The 16,908-nt window shown below is 39.0% G+C and overlaps 1 protein-coding gene across 5 annotated transcripts in view; it reads left to right on the forward strand.

Moving 5' to 3' along the window:
- Positions 1-16,908, forward strand: part of Fam13a (family with sequence similarity 13 member A) — a 315,685-nt gene that overhangs the window by 262,917 nt on the left and 35,860 nt on the right. For all 5 annotated transcript variants that reach the window (XM_023706820.1, XM_023706819.1, XM_023706822.1 and 2 more), the window contains 3 exons: positions 4,148-4,334; positions 12,746-12,822; positions 13,443-13,485. In XM_023706820.1, coding sequence (XP_023562588.1) covers positions 4,148-4,334; positions 12,746-12,822; positions 13,443-13,485 — 307 coding nt within the window. The remainder of the gene's footprint in view (positions 1-4,147; positions 4,335-12,745; positions 12,823-13,442; positions 13,486-16,908) is intronic.

Here is a 16,908-nt window from a genome sequence, read left to right on the forward strand (position 1 = left end):
AAAAAAAAAAAAAAAAGAATATAATAATACTTTTTTTTGGTAGAACCAGAGATTGAACTATAATAAAACTTATTATTTGCTACAATAAAAATATAAAAGTTTAAAGAATTTATCATACAAAAAGTTTCAAATGACATGCAAGATAGCTCAGGGGACTAAGCGCCTGCTTAGGCAAGCACAAGGACCAGTGTTTGATCCCAGGCACCACATACCTCACTGGCCCCACCCCTGGGGGGAACTGTGCCCGCCATGGAGTCCTGGCTTGGTGATGCACACCTGTAATCCCAGACCTGGGGAGGCTGAAACAGGAGGATCACAAGTCCAAGCTGTGTAGTGAGACGCTATCCTAAATAAAATGAAATTTCAGTTTAATTCAGTGATTTTTTTTAAATGCCATCTACCAATGGAAAAAGGAAATGTATTTATACACAATGTAGTATTACTTTACCATAAAGATAAACTTGAGGCATCCATAGATAATTGGATGCAACTCAAGTCCATAATGAAATACATGAGACACACAAGTTTAAATAGTACTTTGTTTCTCTTATGTAAGACTACATGCATGCATGCGAATGAGGGAATGACATGGGAGAGGGATTAAAAAAAGTACTTAAGGGGAAAAATGATGAAAATGGTGCTTTTTCAAATGGGAAGGGGACCAAAAGTTGAAGAGAGCAGGGAGGGAAAGAAAGGATAGGGAATAAAAACTAAAGAAAAGGTAAGATCTGTTAGGAACTTGACCAGCCCCCTTGATAAATGTAATCATTGTGTACTGCAAACATGTACTAATAAGACACTAAGAAATGTGTCATCCACCAATGGAAATGATAGCTTCCAGTGGAAATTTTCCAAATGGAAATATTGTGGAATCTAATAGGTACAAATTTGTTGTAATAAGCTGTCTACTTCCCTGCTATTGAAAAAATTCACAACATTTTTTAGAATGTAAAATATTAGGTGAGTGAGGATGATTTAATTTTACAAAACAATTAAATGGAAATTTGATCCAAATATTTATTTGTTTGTTTGTTTGTTTTTATTTGTATATATTTGGTATAGGGTCTCACTGCACAGCTGGGATTCGTAGTGATCATCCTGTTTTCAGCCCTCCCAGTGCTGTGATTAGAGGCGTGTGCCACCAAGCTAGAACTCTGGCTGGCTCAGTGTGCCTGGGGGCAGGACTGGCAAGGCAGGTGGTGCCAAGGACTGAACCCTGGTCCCAGTGCTTGCCTAAGCAGGTATTTAGCCTGCTGAGCTATCTCTCCAGCCCCCAAATGTTTATTTGTCACATCAATCTCATATTAAAATTGTACTGCAAATTAAAAAGGAAAGCATGCTATATTAGAGTAAGAATAGTTACATCTTTTCAGAATATTAAATATGTAGGACTGAGGAGGAAATTTAAACAAAAAGCCAGGAATAAGGAGGCCAGCCAGTTAGCTCAGTGGATTAAAGATCCTGCTTAGGCAGACACAGGGCCAGGGGTTTGATCCCTGCCTGCCTTGCTGGCCCAGCCCCAGGGAGGGCTGAGACTTCCACTGATACTGGGTATGGTTCTGTGTGCCTGTAATCCCAGCGCTTGGGCGGCTGAAAACAAGAGAATCACTACAAGTCCAATCTACGTAGTGAGACCTTGTAGACACTGTACCAAATACATAAAAAAAGCCAAAGGAATAAGATCCTGGTAATTAAGATGAGAGGCCCACAGATCTGTGTTCAGGTCAAGTCTATCCTATATTAGATACACTTGAAGTGGGAAGGAAGGCTGCTCAAGCAGCGACACAGGCCCCACCGCCAACTCACACTGAACATAAACATGAAGACTTGTGAGGAGAATAGGATTCCCTCACATAAGCACTGCTATACTGTCAGATTTTCATATTTATTTTGACAAAATGTGCTTCAGTCGTTCATTTACTAATTCAAACCAAACTCTTTAAATTGATTTTCAAACCTAATTTTTAGCTTTTGTTTTCTGTCTACCTGGGCCACCATGACAAAATACACAGAGTGGTGGCTTAAACAACAGGAATTTGTTTTCTCCCAGCCCCAGCAGCTGGTGGCCCAAGACCAAGTCGCCTAGGACTGGCTGCCACAGGGCACTCACCTGAGTCTGTTCGGTGTGGCCTCGCCTGGCCTTTCTTGGGCACACACTTGCTGGCTCTCTCTGTCTTCTTAGAAGCACTAAACTCCTATTGGATGAGGGGCCCACCCTGATGACCTCACCTGACCTCCTGGTCCCCAGTACAGTCACACTGAGTGTGAGGCCTTCAACAGAAGCATTTTGAAGAGACGCAACTCGTCCATCATGGCTTTCATGCAAAAGAGAACCTCCATTAAAAAGTTATAATTGGACACATCCATCAGTAGCTAACAAAAATATAAAGAGTGATAAGAAGATAGAATTTAAATAGTGAAGGAATCTTGAGTTTAACACCAAAGCTATCTACAGAGAAACCTGGTCTGGTGTGAGGAGGGGAGCAGTATGTGTGTGAGGCACGCATGCATGTTAGGCCTGGTAGGTTTTCCCCTGTTTTCAGTTAGCTTATGGAAAGTTTCTTATTAATGAGCATAATTATTTAGTATATTTTATCAAATATTTTCCACATTAAAAGTTATAGAAAATGTGAGCAAATTAAATATATAGTGCTAAAAATTACTAAAGATAATATAATTTTGAAAATATTATGATAGTACTTAATTTTTAGTTTTGCTGACATTATAGCCTAAGGCTATGAATTTAGATTACAAAATAAATATTTAATGTTATCTTTCACTTGGGGACATGGTTGCGCTCACAGTAAAATATGGTATCTATTTTTGCATTTCTATACTCATTTATTTCAAGATATAGTTTCAGCATAGAGAGCAGTATCTTACCTCAGTCATAATATGAGAGTAAAATCGCATCCATTTCTGCCTTACCAGGTCATGATGCTGTACTGATGAGTAGTTTATTTTTTAAAAAGTGTGCTAAGTAGTTTAATTTTGTGAAAACTCCTACAGGAATGTTTAAAATACTTTTTTTAATGTTTGAAAATATTAAGTGAATTAAATTCTATATTTATGACAACTCTATTTCTTTTTTTTTTTTTGACATCTCTATTTCTAATGAACTTGCACATTAAAATCTTGGAGAGTAACAAATCCAAATTTCAGCTGAACTGCTTGTTATTACATACTTTTATTAATGTATGATTTCTACCAAGATTATCTAATTTAGTGACATTTAAATATTAATGTGTTTTACTCTGTGAAAGAATCTTCACTTGGGAAAATCAGTGTTCTCATTCTAAAAGAGGCATATATCTTTTTTCAGATTCTTTTCTTTTTTAAAAAATTTTTATTTATTTGTGTGTGTGTGTGTGTGTGTGTGTGTGGCCAGCTCAGCCCACCAGGGGGCGGGGCTGGCTGGCATGTGGTGCTGGGGGATTGAACCATGGTCCTTGTGCTTTGCTAAGCTTGTTCTAAGTAGGTGCTTTAGACCACTGAGCCATCTCACCAGCCCCTCAGATTCTTTTCTGTATGTTATATTAACTTATAATACTAAAGGGCCAGGGATATAGCTCAGCATTCTGAGATCCATTCCTGGTACAAAAAAAAAACATAAAAAACACAATAAAGTTTACTAGACTGGGCATGGTGGCACACACCTATAATCCCAGCTCATGGGAGGCTGTAAACAGGTGGATCACTATGAGTCTGATCTAACAGTGAGACCCTGAACAGGGTCTCAATAGGGAAGCCCTGTAGGCCCTTCCCTAAAATACAAAAAAAAAAAAAAAAAGTTTATTGTATACTGAAATGAATATCACTTGTGAATAGTGGAATATTTCATTGTGAATTTGTACCATTCTCCCTGTGTGAATGCAAATTACTTTTTTGGTAAAGTACAAAAGCTTTTCCCTGGTGGAAGTACAGCCCTTGCCAGTCTGCCTCCAGGAATAACATCCCTTTGAACGTGATTTATTTGCTGTCAGGCACCCTGCAGGAACAGCACTGGTCCTGGATTTTGATCATTTGTCCATTTGTAGGCATTCCTCAGACTTGCTGTATGTATGATATGACACAGTGGCAGCATCATAAAATGTTCTTTTTACCCTTTAAAATAAAACTAAGGGTTTTTTTTTTTCTTTAATTCCAGGGGACTTACCAACAAAGAAAATATTCCTTCTGGTTTCAACAACCTTGATGAATGTATTTTGAATACTCAGGAAGTAGAAAAAGTACATGAAAATACTTCTGATTATATTGGAGAAATGAACAAACCTAAACGTCAAAAATCTAGTTCTAAACTTGTTGAGCTCAATGAAAATCAAGATGGTCTTATGGTAAGTGAATATTTTTATCTGAATTTTTTCTTGTAGCCAGTTAAGAAAATAATAACATTCTCCTTCCATACTTTATAAGAGAAATAAAGTAATTTCAGTCTTGAGTTTCACAGAATTTTAGAATGTGAGTTCTGAGGCACCTTAGAACTACATAAATATTTACATTTGTCTTTTTTTCCTTTTTCACTTTCTTTCTTTTAACCTTTCTTTTCTTTCTTTTTTAATTTTTATGATTGTTGTTGTTTAGTGGTATTGATGACTGACCCAGCAAGCACATCCCTGAGCCTTTTTATTTTGAGACGGGGTCTTCCTAAAGTGTCCAAACAGGGCTTAAACTTGGGTCACCATGCCTTAGACTCCTGGGAAGCCTTGATTACAGATGTGCGCAGACAGACCCTACAGTGTTGCTTTTTAATAAATATAAAACTTAAAGGGGGATGTAGCTCAGCATAAAGTCCTTGGGTTTGATCTCTGGCATTGAAAAGAATAATCATAATAATAATAATAATGATGCAAAAGAATGTGATGTTCTGGTAAAGGAACAAAAGATAGCACACACTTTGATTTCCGTGGTATTTAAATTGGTCTGATTTTTCTCTTTGTTTTTAAGATTTTTTTTGTTTCATTTTTTGAATAAAATTGTTTGGCATTTTTCCTTATTTTCCAACATTCCATTTATTCCCTGTATGAATGTGTAAAAAACTGAATGAATGAATGAATGAATGAATGAATGAATGAATGAATGAATGAATTTATAGTAGGGTGAAAGAAAAACACACAGGGAGATGATCAGGTATCTTCATCTTCAGAAATTTCTTCATGTTCAGAAGATCAGTTTCAAGTTTGTACTCCCGGAGGTGTTTTTTTTCTGCAAATTAATCAATCAAAAACAAAAAAACCAATCACTTATTGTTACCTCACACTTAAAACTTAGTTTCATTGGATAATTTTATAGGTGTTTCAGCCAATATTTATTCAGCATAAACTGCTTGATGTCTTCGTTTTGTACTCATTCTTCATAGTCTCTGAAAAGTGAGAACCTTACATTCTTAATCTTTTGAATTTTTTAATTAACAACTCAGGATAGACTTTATAATACAACACGAGCTGATTACCCTTGTAAAAAGCGGCTGCATCCGTTTTTACTGTTTGATGATCACTTCTCCGGCCTCCACTTGGCTCTGACCAATCTTCAGCCCCACGCTGCATGGTGTGTATGTTCAGCAGCACCTGCGGACCACCTTTTTCTCACCATCATTTTCTGCACATGCTCAGAAACAGTTCTCAAGTGTCCCCTATGTACAGTATACACAAACGCAAATCCAGGAGACAACGTAATTGAATGAGCTCCCCTACCTCCCAAGTGTTTGTTATTTGTTTCTAGAAACAAAATATTCAACTAGGATGGTCAGAAATAATTATCCCCCTTAAATTTGTGTCTGGTACAATTCTCAAAACAAAGAATCTAACCTTTGGAAGGAATCATTACACATTAACTACATTTTAACAGTCAGTGATGAATTAATGATTTAACTTTTTTTGGAAAAGTTTAGTGTGTTTTGTTTTGTTTTGCTTTGGGAGATCAAACACCAGGCCCAGGGCCTTGGCAAGTGCTGAGTATTGATATGGATATAACCACTGGGCCACATCCCTTGCCCCTGAGCAGCAAATTTTTAAATAAAACACATGATACTGACTTCATTACTCTTTATTTGGCTCATGACTTGCTTACTTGTCAAAGAGATTTATGGTGGTTAAATCTCAAGTTTACCGCTTGAAAAGATGAACATTTTTAGTTCCCTTTTCTATTAACCAATCAATAATTTTTTCCCTACCAGAAATAGTATCGTCAAGTAGCTAGGTTAGAGTTAAAGAAGTGAAAAACATATTTAGTCCATGGAATATGTTTGACTGGTGAAACCATGGACATGGTTTCCTTTGTTGAGGCGCACTGGGCTGGGAGCCCCTCTTCCATCCTGGTCTTGTGAGTGTGAAGGTGTTGCCCGCCTGGCATCCGAGTTGTGCGTTCCCACAGGAGAGCCCCACAGACCCTGGCTTTGTTGCAATGAATAACTGAAACCCTGCCAGCATAACTTTCAGGAAGAACTTCCTTGTCTGTGTATTCTCAAAGATGTTTTCTAACTCTCCTATTCTATGAATTTTAACATCTAATCTTCAAATTAACCCCAAAGCAAGAGCCAGGGTTCATAACAATGACTGGTATTTAGATGCTAAGGTTGTTCTGCATCTTAACTTCCTGCTCATTTTTAGCTGTTTAATTTTACTTTCCCTAACCCTCCTCCAAAACCTTTTCTAACCCCAGTTCAAGGCCTTTACACTTGGGTGAAACATTTGTTTTTACAGCTAAAGGAAAGAAAAGAAAAAACAAAGAAAGAAATGAAGAAAAAAGAAAGAAAAATAAAAGGGTATATTTTTAGTTTTATACCTTATATATGCGAAAAAATATTTGAAATCTCAGGGATATGGTAGTGAGAGCAAGAGGCACAAATTCCTCCTTTTTTTTGGGGGGGGGGGATACCAGGGACTGAACTCAGGACCCTGCGCTTGCCAGGCAAGCGCTTATTCCACTGAGCTATCTCCCCAGGCCCAATTCCTGCCTTCATGGAACTTACATTCTATTGGGGAAAAAAAGTGATTAAAATAAACAAGTGAAGCATAATGTGTATAAGATAGGATTGATTTATTAGAAGGAAAATAAAGCACAGAATAGTGACAGGAATTTTGAGGGGCAGAGAATGCAATTTGAATAGGCTGATCAAACGTGCCCCAGCATTTGGTGTTTTGATTGTGAAGACCAAGAGGAAGCAGGAAGCAAGCCATACAGACAGAACCCCAAACCCCCAAGCTCCAGATGCCATTGACCTGTGTGGAAAGTGTGAGGATTCCTGGAGACAGACTGGGAAGAAAAGAGATGGGGAAGGGCTGGTAGGAAGGAGAACAGATGAAGCAGGGCCTCACGGTTCATGGGCAGGGCTCTACCTTTATTCTGGGGGAGAGGAGAAGCCAGCAGAGAGTTCTAGATAGAAAGGCAGTCTGACTTCCTTAAATTCTGCGTGACTGCTGTGCCAACTGATGACAGAAAGTGGGCAAGCAAGGAGACCAGTTTGGGTGCACTTGTAATTTCTAGGTTTGAAATGATGTTTTCAACTAAGTTGGAACTAGAGGCAGTGTGTATGGCCTTGGAGATTAGGGTTGCTAGTTTAATGAGACGAGAAAGACAGAGGCTTTGGAGAATGGTATCCTGGGTTCAGATTTGGACGTGTAAAGAAAGAACTGGCTGTTAGCCACCTAAGAGGAGGTATCAGCCTGGCGTGCAGAGAGGATATCAACATGACTGGCATTTAGATGCCACTGAAGGCAGTAGTTGGAGGAGACAGCCAAGGGTGCACATGTAGGGTAGAAGAATGGCCAGGTGGCAGACTCTACAGCATGTCACCACTGAGAGGATGGGGTGCTGAGAAGCCTGCAGAAGAGACATAAGAATGAAAGGACAGAAAAACCAAAGAAACATGAAGTTCTTGAGTGTTTTTTGAAACCACATAACCAAGTGTCTCACAGAGAAAGGTGGTCGAATGGAAGGTTGAGTAAAAGACAGTAGAGCTCACCATGATCATGGCAGGACCAAAGCTGGTAGATGGACAGGAGCAAAAGCTGTTCTCAAGAGAAAATGAGGAGGAGAGAAACTGCAGGCAGGAGCTTCCCAGTGACCTCACCAGCCCACACCACAGCTGAAGAGGGAGATGTGATACCCCTCCACAACCCTCGTTGAGGTCTCCACACTGAGCACTTTGCCCCTGTTCCTCAAGGCTACAATGACCAGCAGAAACCAAGAGGCCACAGGTCCCAGTCAGTATGAGATGGATGTATGAGTTAATGTTCGCCCAACCCCAGCAGTTTCCTCAGCCCCAGTTGCCAGCTGCTTGTGCCCTGATCTCGCAGAGGAGGTCTTTATCCCCTGCTTTACTTGGAAGAGCTGAGACAGTTTGGCTGGACCACTAGTTATGGTCCTCCCTCATAATAACAGCAGTTCTTTTAAACATAGATTAGCTTACACACTTTTAAGTAATAAGACACGAAATGTAGAAAGGGGGCAAGACTTCAAACTTGCCACTGATCCTTTGTTAATAAGACTACATTAAATGTTCTCCTTTTCAGAGCTCAAGGTTAGAATAATGAACCTGTTTTGACTAGCAGCATTGCTCTGGCCTTCAGTTTGACCTGTTTGTCTAATGAGAGAGGGTTTTTTTTTTCCCTATGTTCGCTATGAATGCTTTGTCAGCATTTTACAGTTTTAGAAGACAAATTTGTTTTTGTTCCAGCTATTTTCAAGTCCTTCAGTCAGTGGTCAAACAGGTTTTGAGTCTAGCTTTCAATGCCAACACAGAGAGGGGCAAAGAGAATGACAAATCTACAGCCTAAAGCTAGCTTTATCAAAGCATTTGCTCTTTAAATTTGAAGGTTATCTGTATAATTGAGGAAGGTGGTTTTTAAAATTCAGTTTCTTCTCACAGTCCAAAATTGTCAAACTGTCTCAGAGCATATCTGTGTTTTAAAAGTCACTAGGAGGACTTATGTGAGCCAGAATTTTGTAGATTGTAAGCTAAGCCTTATCTGGTTAAAATTATAATACAAGAAATAATTTCACTGCATTATACTTAAAGTCATAATCTGTTCTTTGCATTCTTTTTTTTAGTACTGAGACTTGAGCCCAGAGCCTCACACATATTAAGCAAGATCTATACCACTGAGCTACACCCCTTTTTATTTTATTCTTGTGAGGCAGGGGTAATTGCCTGGGCACCCTAAAGGTTGCCGTCCTCCTGCTTTAGCCTTTCAAATAGCTAGGATTACAAGTGTGAGTAACCATGCCTCGTTCTTCTTTGCTATTTTTTTAAAAATTACCTATTACCTTTAAGATATTTTAATTAAAACTTAGTCCAATAAGTCATTTTTATAAGAGTTATAGTATGTTACCTTTTAAAAATGACAGCACTTGTAGGCTACTCTCCTACCACACCTAGAAAAGGTTTGGGGAAATAAAACCATTCCAAACCTTACAAACGCACTGTGTACATATTTTCTCAGAGGGTAAATCCATTAGCAGCTGCAGCAGAGATGAAAGTCCAGCAGCGTACTTCTTATCCAGGGAAGCCTATGTTTCTATGCTGTTTTAGCCTGTGTGTTATATTTTCCCCTTCCCCCATCTCAGCGAAGTCAGAGATTAATCATTTTATCTTATCTCCCCCCAAACCCTAGACAAAGGATGGAAATTAGAATTTATAAAGCATTTTCTGCTCTGTGAAAATAAGTGATTTTTTCACCACGTTGGTCAGTTTCATTCTGAAAACTCAGGAGGGCTTGGCCAGGTTTAACCCCGCTCGGGTGACCCCTGCACAACCCAGCAGCACCAGCGGAGGAACACCTTGTGCCTTGCTTGCGCAGGGTTCAGGACTCCAGACCAGAGCTGTGCAGAAGTTTCACATGTCCAGAGATATGATAGAAGAAATGCTGAAAATGTTTAAGGAAAAATATTGCATGACATTGAAATCCATTGTGAATTACATCTGTAAAAACTCAGAGCCTTGTGGAGTTCTGGTGGGGAGTTCACAAAGTCAGTATTTATTCATTCTAACCCTTGAGTTTCCCTAAAAATTCTTACATTTTAAAAGTCCTTTTGCAAATCTACCATATAACATAAATGTTTTATAACTCTCAAAATCTGTATCAATATATTTTGTTTCCTTGTGTTTAGAAGAAAAGTCAATCTTCTATCAGCTTGTAACTGAAATATCTCTAAGTGTAGAATGCTATTTTGGTTTATTTTCTGTCCTTTCCTTTCTCAATTTTCCTTAGCTTCAATCTGAAAATGTGTATTTCTTCCATCACACTAATTCACACGTAATTTTAAATACATCATCCATTTCACCAACATCGTTTGGAAATTATATGAAAAGATTATGCCTTCCCTAGGAATTCATGTTCCAGAGCCTTAGGAAAACCTAATACTATTGCAGTAGATCTTTCACTAAAGATTTTGATAATCTATTAAAGATTACCAATGGGAACAAAGATCCTTTGTCACAGATATATTCTCCTTTATCAGGAAGGTCACATTCAGGTAATAAGAGCCATTATACTCTGGATTAATGGAACCCAGTTATAGGGGACCTTTTTAACTCCAACTGTAAGGGTGTAAACACAGTTGAATACTGTCACAACTTTTTTCTCAGATCCTCTCTAAAATTATTATCCCCTCTATTATCCATCTACAAGTTTTCTTTTTAGTAGGGAAGTGAGTTTTTTGAGTCAGGGTCTTGCTATGCAGTTCAGACTGACCTTTTAAATCACTATCTGGCTTAGCATTCTAATGAGCAGACATAAATACTATCTTTTAAATTCCTGGGACTGTCCTACCTATGGACAAATAATGAAATACTTTCTTTAAAGGTTTCATACCTAAGACATAGTAGTAACAACTAATACACACTACGTATTCCAGGCATGACTCCAGTGCTTTACATTATTATTTTGTTTAATCCTATGGCAGGTAGTGTTGTCATCAACTGGCAGTTGATGGAGCCAGAATTGAAAGCCATTCTGACTCCAAAACCTTTGTCGTCACTATGGTGTTGTATTATATCCCTTTCTTCCATTCTTTGATGAATCCGAGGGTGTCAAACTGAGAATTCCAGACAAATTTGGCCAAACCAACATAAATAAAAAAAAAAATGCACTCACCAATCAAGTCAGAAATTAGCTTCTCACTGTGATATGTGTTTCTTTTATGGAAATTTTCATACATGCCAATTTCATGGGATTCTTGTGACTGTTTAAAGTGTTTTCATAATGGTAGGTTATTATATATAGGTGAATATGTGTTCTTTATCATGAGGATGAGTTACTCTGTGCTTAGTTCTCTGCATTATTTTTAGAAAACATTGGCTGTACACTGAGGCAGTCAACCCTGGCACACATTAAGCCCACTTTGTTGGCCTAAAACATACACTATTCAAGTAAGCCTTCTATTTATATTTTGTGCTCTCTCACTAATATAAAGATTAACATTAAATATTGTGGAAGGAGGGATGGCCTCATAGCTCATTGGACTACAGCGCCTGCTTAGGCAGAGCTCAGTGGCTGGGATTCAATCCCTGGAGTGCCATGCCCGCCCTGCCCCTGGGGCGCGCTGAGACAGTGATTGAGACTGGTTGTGGTGGCACAGGCCTGTAATCCCAGCGCTTGGGAGGCTGAAAACAGGAGAATCACTACGAGTCCGATCTACATAGTGAAACCCTGAACACCCTGTAGATCCTGCCCTAAATACAGAAAAAAAAAATTAAATTACAGATGTAATCATTATGAGTTTGATCTATGTAGTGAGACCCTGTCCTAAATACAGAAAAAATATAAATAAATAAATAATAAATATTGTGGAAGCGCTTTTTTTGTGGAAGCGTTTTTTAATTACTTCCATTTTTAATGAACATATTTACAATGTAGATTCAAAATATAGTTATATATTATCCCAGATCATACTGACTATATTCAATGAAGGTAATAAATAAGCAATAAATGTTACATCAATTTCTGATTAGGTTCAAACTTTAGATTCCTCCATTCTAGCTGTCAGCCACCCCAAGTCTCTGATGATCTGAGGTCTGCTATGAATAGCTCCCTAACGTGCGTAATACCAAATGAAGACATTACAGAAACAGTGACCATTTCTGTCATGCTACCAACTGTCTTTTTTAAAGGGTTGATAAAACTCAATGTGCTACTTTATGTAAGCAGAAGATAAGCTGTCACAATTTTACTTGTTTTAACAAAGGTAGAGGGGCTGGTAAGATGGCTCAGTGGTCTAAAGCACCTACTTAGAACAAGCTAAGCAAAGCACAGGGACCGCTGTTCAATTCCCTAGCACCACATGCCAGCCAGCCCCGCCTCCTGGTGGGCTGAGCTGGACACACACACACACACACACACACACACACACACACACACACACACAAATTAAAAAAAATAAATAAAACAAAGGTAGAAATGTGGGTATGGGCCATGGAGATAGTTCAGCGGTCTAAGCGCCTGCCTAGGCAAGCATAAGAACCCAGATTCGATCCCCAATACCACATGCTGCACCAGCTACACCTTGGGCGCACTGAGCCAGCCACCATGCCTGTAATCCCAGTGCTGGGGAAGCAGGAATAGGAAGATTGCTACAAGTCCAATGCATAATGAGACCCTATACCAAATACATAACATTTTTTAAAATGTGGGCATATATAAACTATAATTTATATCTACATGTTACCTGATTCTTTTACTTTAGAGAGGAGTCTGCTGCTGCATGTTTCTTACCAGGGCATTAAGCAACCATAATTGTTCTGTTGCAGAATATGGAAAGTTTCTGTTCCTCACGACCAGATGACAGGACTGGAGCTGATGATGTTGAACTGATGTCTGAGGAAAGGTAACTGCAACATTTTCTCCCCCATTGTTCTCAAGGGTATGACAAGATTGTTTTCATTTAATACAGTATGAGTTATAAGAACCAAAAGAGTGAAACTTAAGAACTATATGTTGACAAGAAAAATGCTTAGGCTAAAAGTTTATGAGGCAAATAATTACGATAGTTGTGCTCCCATTTTTTTTCTTGTTTTTGAATGTTATAAGGGGTTTACTTAGTGGTTCAGCCCACTTTTTAAATAACTGGGGACTGGGGATATAGCTCAGTAGAATAAGCACTTGCCTGGCAAGCACAAAGGCCTGAGTTCAATCCCTGGCTCTGCAAATAATAATAATAATAATAATATAGCTCAGTAGAATAAGCACTTGCCTGGCAAGCACAAAGGCCTGAGTTCAATCCCTGGCTCTGCAAATAATAATAATAATAATAATAATAATAATAATAACTGAAGTGGGCTGCAGATATAGCTTAGTGGCAAAAGTGCCAGCCTGGTATAAAGTCCTGAGTTCAATCCCTGGTACCAAAAAAAGAAACAAAATAACTGAAGTTACGAATGTGTGAAAGGCATTGTCATAAAATACGGGCATTTCATGATATTTTGTTATTATTGCTGTTGTTTATAGCAAAGAAAGTGAAAGAGATGGTGGAGACGCTCAGCATTTTGAGGTAACTCACAAATGTGTGGCTATGATAGGCTGTCCCTATGTCCCTGCCTCTGTGTGTGTGTGTGTGTGTGTGTGTGTGTGTGTGTGTGTGTGTGTGTACATGCACGCGCAATGTCGCTAGCCTGGCCTTAGAGACAGTGAAAGAGTAGGACTTTGTCTGGATGGGATAGAAAGGCAAATAGAGCTAAAGATTCTTTGAGAATCTTGCTTTTTAAATTATTATATTTGTTTGTAAAGATAAGCTTTAACAGTATGGGGATTTCTCTTCAGATTTTCCATAGAATAAAGCAAAAAGCCATAGGTGCTGGTTTGATTTTTCCACGATTTGGTGCATACATTTAACTGATCAAAATGTGTTAAGTAATGAGTTTAATGAATCTGTCACAGGATGTCTGAGTCACTTTCCTTATCACTGGAACAGCATACCTGACACTCACATCTTGAAGGAGGAGAGGTTGATTTTGGCTCATGGTTTTAAAGATTCAGTGCAAGGCAGCCTTGACTGGCTCCAGGACGGGAAGGCTCGATAGGGTTCTGGGGAGAACAGCTGCTCACATCGTGATGGCCAGGAAACAACGAGCATGGAGGAGCAGTGGAGGAGCCATATCCCCCCGGGGCACTCTGTTGGGGACCACCTCGACCAGGCTCACGTTCTGGCCGCACATGGAGCTATGGACACGTTGGTGGATGTATCCACTGCTGGGCATACCCTGTCATGATCTAATCACTCTTTGGGGGGGGCATTTTTGTCCAAACCATAATGCAGGGCTTTTCGCATTCATTTTCACATTAGCGAATTAAATTTGAGTTATTTAATCCAATTGATTATTTCTGTTTTATGTCTCAGCTTAAGTAAGCAATAGAGAAAAAATAAGCTGCTACCTATGTCATCAGTACTTCCAGGTTCACTTACTTGCCTGGATCCTGATGGGTCCTCTAGGCATTACCACACAGAGCCAAGGTTTTGTTTTCCCTCATTTTCCGCTCAGCATGCTGGGGCTCATTTGCAGTTCATGTATATAAATTTAATGTAACTCCCCAAATTCTGCCGACTGTAGCTTAAATCTCTTAGCAGGTCCATGTTTTTCAAGAATGAAAAGCTTTTATCAACCCAGTCGTAAAATCCTGACTTTCTTAATGTATTAATTATATACAGAACTATTGCTCTAAAAGGACCCTTAGATTAATATCTAAATCCCAGTTAAGCATGGAAGATCAGTATTAACATTGGATTTTTGTATTTATATATATATATATATATTTGTTTTAATGTTTAAATGCAGATAAAACATTTAATGTTTGTCAACATGCTTTTACAAAAGTAATTCTTAAAGTACTAAAAATAAAATGGAATAAATTAACCCTTAGTTTTTGTGGTACATTGGCATAGCTTACTAACAGATTTTGTCAATACCATGTATTGTCTTCCACTGTGTACAAATTATGTGCTAGGACCAATAGTTTGATGATAGTCACAGTCCCTGTTCCCATGAAATTTTATAGTCTAACAGATGAGTCATCGGAATGCTGGGGCTGGGGTTTACTCAGTGAGGGAGCCCTTGTCTCGCGTGCATGAGTTCCCAGACCCAGCCCCCAGCACTGCAAACACACAAGCAAGACTTGGAAAGCGGTGGACTCCCTTTTTATAAAACTGCACACTTACATTAAATTTTGCATACAATGACTGGAAATCAGTGACCATACACACACACACACACACACACACACACACACACACTAATGCTGTATCTGCCTGATATTTCCTCTATTACATGCTTGTTGTGTGTACTTTGTTATCCTAGATAATGGAAAGGAAATGCTCCCTCTTTCTGATTTCCCAGCTTTGGAGCCAAGTCTTTCATCTCCTATTTCCAGCTCATTTGTGCTTCCTTCCTAGGGACCCTGACCCCAAGCTGTCATGCTTTCCTTTTCTCTAGGTGTCTTTTTAAAAGAGCCTGTTTCCTCATGATAGATTTTTGGGTTTTGTTACTTTTCCCCCCTTATCTTTTCTCTGCCATCTTCCTCTGCACACAGCAGGCACCTATTCAAGATGCCATTGAACATTATTTTAAAGAATATTGCTTTGCTAGCTTCCTACAGAGGTCTTCTCAGTTCTTCCCTTTTATGCCTGTTACCTTTTATGAGAGAAAGGGACTAGAGCAAGCTTTGTGGATGAACTCCACAACATTAACTCATAAATTCCAGGTGGCACCCAAGCTGAATTCATGCTGAACTCAATTTTCCTGGACCTTTGGTGGACAGCTCCAGTAGCAGTGGATAAATCATGGGGAAAGAATCTCAAATCCCCTTCCAAGTGCCAGGCGCTATTCTCGCACGTATCGCCCATGTACAGCCACCAATCAGCACCCCGCTCACAGCTGGCACTCCTGAGGCAGTCACTATTAATAATCATTATAATCCTGACCATTGCAGTGGGGAAATAAAATTAGGTGATGAGCTGAAATCCAGAGTCAGCTTTCCATGTCAGCCCCCATCACAACCACATCAGAAAGGAAAAAAAACATCACTGCACAAGATGAGGATTGTCTCTATCATGCAGGCATGCATCACTTTCACTAATACATATTTTGTTATTTGGGAAAGACTGAAGAGGTCTGTTCTTCATTTTTAAACCTCTTTGCCATAGTTGAGTGTGTTGTAATTTCTTACTTTTTAATATATAACCCTTCCTAAGACTTATTGTACCTTTCAAATAGTAATCTGATTTTCTGGTTACAAAAAAAAAAAAAAGCCAATGATAGTCCCTTAATTTCAGAGAAGAAATATAAGTCTAGATTTTGGTTACCTGTTCCAGAATTCTACTTAGTATTTATTTTGTTCCAAGCCTCCTACAACATCAGATAGAGATGCTGCAGTCTACACACTCACTATGAATAAACGTAGTGGTTTGTCCAATTTCTTTTTTCCATTAAAACAGATTTATTATCATTAGCACTGTCCTTCAAAATTCTTGTAAACCCTCAGATTCACATAAGGTGACAGAACCACTGGGGACAGGAGGGCTTTTCTTTCCTTTGGTGGCTGCTGTTCCCATGAGAGGAGAGATTGGCTGTCAGCCTCAGAACTGATATTCTTTTATTTTTTTAATCATTTATTGATTTGGTTCAGGGTCTTAGACTCTTAGTGATCCTCTGTCTCAGCCTCCCCAGCAATGGGATTACAGGCATGTGACACTATGTTTCAGGGCCCCAGGGCATACCAGGGTTTCGGGGCCAGCACAGCATGCAATACAAGGATCAAACTCTTTTTTTTTTTTTTTTCGGGATCAAACTCTGATCCTCGTGCTTGCCAGGCAGGCGCTTAGACCATCAAGCTATCTTGCCAGCCCTATTTTTTAAATAATCAGGATGCAACTTTCACTGTATTTTGTTTGGAGGCATACCTTAAAAGTGAATGTAGGGCC

This window comes from Octodon degus, unplaced genomic scaffold (genome assembly GCF_000260255.1).
Source record: "Octodon degus isolate 3935 unplaced genomic scaffold, OctDeg1.0 scaffold00272, whole genome shotgun sequence".
NCBI lineage: Eukaryota > Metazoa > Chordata > Mammalia > Rodentia > Octodontidae > Octodon > Octodon degus.